Raw genomic sequence first — 7,301 nt, 5'->3', positions numbered from 1 at the left:
AGGAGAACGCGCTCGGCGCCTTCCGAGCCCTCTGAGCGCCCGGGACGGGGGTAAAAGCTGCACGCTCCCGGGTTTGATGCGAAGCGCTCCCCCGCCAGACCCCGTCCTGGGGTGCGCTGGTCGGGCGGGGAGCGGGCACTGACCGCGCTAACTCACCCCTGCCCCGCGACTGTGGCACTTTATCCGGTGGTAACTGATTTCACCTATTTATTTAAGACAGATACGGGTCAGCTCCCTCAGCTGAGGGCATCTTCTTACACTGTAGTTAAAGATTTCCATCAGCACGTTTTGTTATTTCTATTTTACCTTCTTTAGTCAAAAAAAACTAACCGAATCCACTGTGTTTTGGGGGTGGGAGCTGGTCTTAAGAGTGGGATGGGCTGTTGGGGTATTTTGACTGAGGGGAAAAATAATAATAAAGGTTTACATTTTTGCTTTCTGTGTAAGCTTGTGTGTGTATCTGGGGCATGGACAGGGTTTCTTACCTTGGCCATGGTGGGAACAGAGGTTGTAGATATCCCAAGTTCTCTTCCCAGGCCCTGGAGAGCCACGGCTGGAGTCCATTGTAAATAAGAGACCTAAGGTTCCTGCAGGACAGGTTGCAAAAAAATGCCTTAAACGTTGTTGGTATTTGCTCCAGATCTGCTCTAGACACCCACCCCCATCCCTGAATGAGAATGTGAATTTATGGTTTTAGTCCTACAAAATGCAAACCCTCAAACCATCATCTTGCTGAGACAGAAGCCTCAATTCTGCCACTTAAGCCAAGGGTAATGTTAAATGACAGAAAGTAGGAGTATTTTGTCAACACTGGAAAGATGCTTTAGCTCTTAATTAGAATACTGGGGACTACAGACACAGAAGCTGTTTCTGTCATCAGTAGTGGACTGGATGTCTGCACTGAGAGCACCAAAATCAGTAATTCAGGCAATTCATTTAGAAAGGCTCTATTACTGTATACGCATTTGAGGATAAGGCCAATTCTACTTGCCTAGAGAATGATACTTCAGAGGAAGTACAGAAGAGTACCTGAATGCCATGAGGTTTGGAAGCACACAACAAGTGACCTGGTGCAAGAATACCCTGTATTGAGAATCCCGCCCCACAGAATACGGTTACCAGTGCACAAAATCCCTCAGTGTCACCCCATAACATACCTGGGCTTGTGAGATCTGGGACACTGAGCTGTGGTTGAACTGTGGGCTTCAAAGGGTAAGCGCTATTGCAGGATTGCTGATTAATGTTCTCCCTCCAAAACACAGAGCTGCCCTTAAAAGATGAAGTAAAACCCAACCAAACAAATCAAGTTCATCTGCACAAAGTGGGCTTGGGTGCCTAAGGAGCTGTTTTGTAGGGGTCAAGAAGCATGCACAAGAGGAGACAGAAAATGATCATTTCTAGGGGGCACAGGGTAAATTCATGTTACTAAGATACCAAACTAACTTGTTCTGCTTCTGCAGGCTTGAGTTACAGTAGTTGCAGTGAGTTTTTGCGATCCCTACAACGCTTAGGCCACATTCAGCAGAAACAGTCTTATTTGTTAGTGTATTTGATCAAACCTCAACATTAGCTCTGACCAACATGCCAGTAACCAAGGAGAAACGCAGCCAACATGAGTTGGCCAAACAGCATGTGCAATGTTGTCATAAATGCTTGTCGTAAATTACCTACCTTCCTATTGTTAGCACTAGATGATCTTAAGGACCTTACCAACCCTAACTATTCTATGATACTGCCTTGCAATGATTAAAAAACATCCCACAGCAACACTAAACATGCTGGAATTGATGGATTCATTTAAAAATCCACCCATCATACCTACGGGATCAAGAGTTACAGTTGGAGTGCGGTGGTTATCGCAATGTGTTCTGTATCCAGTAAGAAATAAGCTTGTAATGAAAAGCATCACTCCCCAAACTGGCAGGATACTACAACCCATGTGCCTGAAGTTAGGCTCTGGCACCTTTCTCTGTTCACATGAAGAGGGTGATGGGAGATGACCTGCCTGCGTTCTTTACCAAACAGAGGGTAACACCACAGAATAATGGGTAATGGAATTGCAAAAGCAATTGCAGGGACTACTAGTGTTCTGTTGTGTTACAAGAAGTAAATTTCCACTCAGCAAAATTAGTGTTTAGCATTGTTCTGCTATATCCCTTGCAAAGTTCCTAAATACCTTTAGAAACAGCTACTCACCTTGTCCTCACGACATTTCATTCTCAGCAATTAAATTTAACTTCTCTTAAAAAAAGACCTGAGACCATCTGCAAAGAAGTTTGCATTTTTGTGAAATATATCAACTCTCATAGGTCAATTTATTCAGAGTTACAAATTTCATTGAGAATAAAAGATTTATGCATTTCTCTTAATTAACAGAACAAGTTTAGCTAAATAGAAACTCTGCACTAAAGTTTTGCAGTGGCACAATACCAACACAGAATACAGAAGCATCTTTAAACTATACAAAATTTTAAAATCGAAAATAATCCTGTTTACATATTCTTTATACATTAACATATAAAAGACCTCATTTAATGAGGCATCTAAAAGAATCAGAAAACATCTCTACAGCTATCTCTGAAAATCCGTATCTGGAAACAATTCATTACACAGAAGCTTTACAAGACTATTTAAACAAACCAATACACACTTTTTACAAGATTAACATTCCAAAAGGTACTCTGTAGGCAGGTTGTCACTTTTTCTTTTTGCAGGTTACCTCACTGGTTACCTTTAATTATAAAAGTCTTTATATATGGTGGGTATTGGTGGATAACCAGTCATCTCATTTAAAAGTTGTGCAAAACAAACAAAAATTTGGAAAACCAGTATGTTTAACTAGTCATTGATAGAAAATACCAGCTAAAGCACTTATTTTGCCCCGTGTGGAGGGAAAAAAGCCATCACCAATCTCTTTCTGAAGAGTTACCGGTTATGTTTTGTACATTCCTTCATCAGACTCCTTCTATAAGTTACGATAAATTAAAAGTTCCAACAAGTCACTGACTGATCGATAGACCTGCCCAGCATCCTCAAGTTTACAGCTTCTCTTTGCTGTCTGTTCCGTATCCTGCTGCTGCTTCTTTAGATGGGGAACACTCAGCCTGCGTTGTCCCCATTTACCCAAAGGTTGAAATGGCACCTCTCATACCTACACAGAAGCGTAGCTTTACGTAACAAAGACCTGCCATGTGGCTACTAATGTGAGCCATTTCCTCTTCGTCACTTCTAACATACCAGGAGAGTCAACAGCAAGAGGTGTGCAGAATTCATCTGAACTTTTAAAAACTAAGTTCAAATTATAAGAAAGTATGTCCTCAAGTTTATTATAATAAATGCAAATACTAAGAGATTACCAGTTAGCAAAACTACTGTATGTGAATAACAAACGGAGAAATCTAATGTAATGCTGGCCAGTAATGCTGGTTTTCTTAAGAAGCAGATAGAATATATTTTAAAGGGTCCTTTCTGAGAGGTTTTCGATTCCCTTATCTTCTGGCAGTTAGGATATTTGGTGAAGCCTATATAAAGGAAGAGGATTTTCCAGAACTACTTGCTGTACACTTGAAGTGTTCAGTCTCTGTTGGTGTTATTAGCTGCAAAAGCATGTAGGTTTCCCATCTGGCTCAGACCACTCTGAATATGTGCAACATGGATCTCAACGTTATTCTGAAAACAACTACAGGAAGAAAAGAAGGAGGAAAAAAAAGTGTTAAATCCCATATTTAAGAGTTGTATCTGAGTATTTCCATAGTGAAAGTCAAGGTATGAACACACCCAATACAAAAAATTCAGGTGAATTAGAGTAGTACACACTAATGCAACTTGATAGAGATATATGTGAAAATAGCATTTGTACAAACAGCTGCATGAAATCATCAAAGTTACTGACGTGGGTACTTAGAAGATGACTTTAACATGACCAGAGTTGTTTAATAATATTATGAAGAGATGCTAAAATGCCCCAAGTAAGTACAATAAAATGGAAACATCATCACCTTCATAGTGTAGCTCAACCTTTAGCTGTATCCTTCACAATGTGCAATTTGCAGTGTTGATCATAGAAGCTTTGTTTTTACTAGTGAAAAATGCTAGAAGACAGCATTTCTCAGGAATTATTCTTAAACCAAAAGGCCATCCTACTATCTTTGCAAAACAAACCCCAAACAAAACCAAAACCAGTAATTCATGTGTGCAGCCTCCCATTATTATGTAGCAATATGAGTATGGAGAGTATAAGGAAATACTTAGCATTTAGATTTAATTTTCCAAATTATGCAATTTAGTAGCATTATAATTATATAGATAAACTGCTGGTCACTTCTCCTGGAGGCTGCAGTGTGCTCTGGATGAGTATCACCACATTCTTGCTATTTTTACAGTGCTTCCTCAGGCACCTGCTTGTGACAACTGTTGAAAAATGGCCCATCTAAGAGTAAATGGGCCTTTGATCTGGCACAATATTGCTGTTCAGCTGTTTCTTGGTTTAAAATATTGCTAACGGAAGCTGGTCAGAAGCTGTAATTGTCTCATATGCCACCTTTTGGTATTTACAGACAAGAGGTTGAGTAACTATGCAAAAGGAATACTGAAATTGTACGGTTCTGTGGTTTAAAGAACTTACTAGTGGGATTTCAAAGTCTGAAAGTGTTCTAAAATAACTTACTAGTTGTCATAAATGACTGAAGAGCAAGAAAGTCTAGTTGTTGCTGCATCAATTCCGCACTTTTTTTGCCTACTCAGGTTACTTCACTGATAGGTTCAAACAGAAAACTGCTTATTTCACACTCCCTTTAAGAAGCCCTCTATTAAATAGGACAATTCCTATAAGTTACCAGATTAAAGCTCTTAATTATAATCAATGTTCACCTCTAAAATACAGGAAGAATGGCTTGCTGGCATAAAATGTGTAATTAAGTATTAAATATTAAAAAGTAATACCTGATATTTGAGTAGTCTATTGAATTCTTAATGTCATTTAATGAATCTGTTAGTGATTTAAATTCAAAGGAATTCAGATCACCTCCTTCTGCGAGACACTGTAGGAGAAGAAAACAAAAAGCGTTCTCACAGGTTGGCACAAAGAAACTGTCAGAGCTTTAATACTACGTAATTTATGGGAGAAACTATTTTTTGCAAACATTTTACCTTGATTTGCAGTAATATTGCTGTAAGTCTAGAGATAAGATCAGTTAAGTTTTCACTCTCAACACAAAGCTGTCCTGTTGTCGAGGAATTTGCTTGCCTGACGATCTCCTGAGCCTCCTCTTCACACCTACGCCTCAGATCTGTTGGCTGGTCAGCAGGCTGGAGGCCTTGGTCAGGAGCAAGCTGCACAGATATAACGAAGAGAAATTAAGAGTAAAGATCTCCTTTGCATTTGATATATGTGTGAAATGACAAATGATGTAAGAGAGGGTTCACAGCTGTATAGTACACAGTATTTTTTTCTTTATTTATGTGTAAGTATGCATTTAAAAGCTGGCCACTGGCATCAGCAAAAGTGCATTCTGGTAAAACAGAGACAAAGGCAGAGACAGAGAGAAAGAGGGGGAATCCAATCAATCCAACAGCTCCTCCTAGTTTAATTTCAAAGTGACCCCCACCTACACCCTATTCCCAGGGAATTCTGATTTTTTTGGTACTTAGGCTAAGCAAACCCAACAAGTACATACAGATTCCAGCAAAATCTTACCTCATAACAATACTGTTGAACTTTATGCAAAACTTTATTTAAGTCTTTGTTCAGTTGTTCTAGATCTAGAACAATAGTTGCGTATCTCCTCTGAAACTCAATGCCTATTGGCATAGAATAGGATTTCTGTGGAAAAGACAAAGCATATTAAAGTTAATGCAATACTGTATATTTATACCTTTTGATACAGGAGTATATTTCTATTTGTTTATCCAAATGGCTATCAGAAAGGTGTTTACTGTGTTATGTACATGGAAACCTGTTTATAGCCCGCAACCAAGACTAGTACACTGATGTCAGGATGCTTTGCTATTAATAAGCTCTCCTTTCATAAAAATGAAGTGGAAAATGTGCAGTTGTAAGTTCCTCTGAAGGCATCCCCTGCCTCGTTTATATTTACTATTATTGCCAGATAATAATGGACTACACAGTTCTGATTGTGGTCAGTGCCATTTATTTCTATATTGGATCAGTCTCCACAAAAGGATTGCTTTAAACCAAACAGTGCTGTTACTCTTAACAGTTATCAAATCACGATTGTATGAATTATTATCAAAGTCTGACGATTAAACTATACTTGAATGAACTCAAAGGATACTATTTTATTCATGTTCAGGTATGTTATTGATGTTCACGTGGGTTGGTGCCAGAAAAAGATTCTTGTTCAAAGAAAATACATTTTAAAGGAGAAACAACATATACTCAGCAGCACAAACGTAGATGGGAGTTCCAAGGGACAAAGGGGATTAGAAGACAGGCTAAGAATACGGCCCAATAGGAAGGTATCACGTCCTCTATTTTTATCAGGAAGCCTTGAATAGCAATGGAGGTTGCTTTATGATTGCTGGTTTACAAAGGAAACAGTGCAAGGGAAGAATTTCAAAAGTATCTCAAAGTCCTTATCTAGGCTACAACTGAGCTCAAACCGATCAGATTTGACATTTATTTCTAGATGCTCTTTTTCCCCTGATGCTTTTTTGCTCTTTCAATTTTTTGGAATATCAAGGAAAAGAACAATACAGTTAATCTGTGACTTAGTAGCTGAGTGACACTGTATCTGGATTCTTGTCAGAGCAAGGCTACTGCCATTCCTTTGGATTTCCTTATCGATGCAAAAGGACTAATATCTCAGTAAAACCAAAAAGGTTTTTAGTTTCTTTTATGGTAGTTTTTTCAGTTATCAGAGTTACAGGTTGCAGTGGTATGTTTTAATCTTGCTTCTTATTTGCACCAATTATTAATATGCAAAATTGAAAGACAAAGCATTTTATGCACAGGAAAAAATAAGGCAGCACCTGAAATGATAACAAGGTTTTGAAGAGCAGTGTCACAGCACAAAAGAGGAAAATTAGAGACCTAGGGATGGGGCAGTAGGAAGCAGAATAAAAGGCGGCACATGTGCACATGATCACTGAAGCGACAAAGAAGGAAATCTTGCCACAATGAATCAAATCCTTCAACATTCAAACATTTTACATGGGGGGGGGAGGAATCAGCTTTTTGGTTTCAAGAAATAAAAAGGCCTCCTCTTCCTCTCCACAAACCTTCAGCCTTCAGTCTGTACGTTTTAGAGACAGCTGTCTGAATGGATGCTAGCAGAAGGTTG

At 39.0% G+C, this 7,301-nt stretch overlaps 1 protein-coding gene across 2 annotated transcripts in view; it reads right to left on the bottom strand.

Moving 5' to 3' along the window:
- Positions 1-2,278: 2,278 nt before the first annotated feature.
- Positions 2,279-7,301, bottom strand: part of LIN9 (lin-9 DREAM MuvB core complex component) — a 28,377-nt gene continuing 23,354 nt past the window's right edge. For both annotated transcript variants that reach the window (XM_010009573.1, XM_010009574.1), the window contains 4 exons: positions 5,696-5,821; positions 5,149-5,331; positions 4,942-5,039; positions 2,279-3,679 (listed from right to left, as the gene is read on the bottom strand). In XM_010009573.1, coding sequence (XP_010007875.1) covers positions 3,574-3,679; positions 4,942-5,039; positions 5,149-5,331; positions 5,696-5,821 — 513 coding nt within the window. In that variant the 3' untranslated portion in view covers positions 2,279-3,573. The remainder of the gene's footprint in view (positions 3,680-4,941; positions 5,040-5,148; positions 5,332-5,695; positions 5,822-7,301) is intronic.

The sequence above is a fragment of the Nestor notabilis genome, unplaced genomic scaffold, assembly GCF_000696875.1.
Source record: "Nestor notabilis isolate BGI_N333 unplaced genomic scaffold, ASM69687v1 Scaffold21412, whole genome shotgun sequence".
Classification (NCBI taxonomy): domain Eukaryota; kingdom Metazoa; phylum Chordata; class Aves; order Psittaciformes; family Psittacidae; genus Nestor; species Nestor notabilis.
This window is presented reverse-complemented; position numbering and strand designations above follow the sequence as displayed.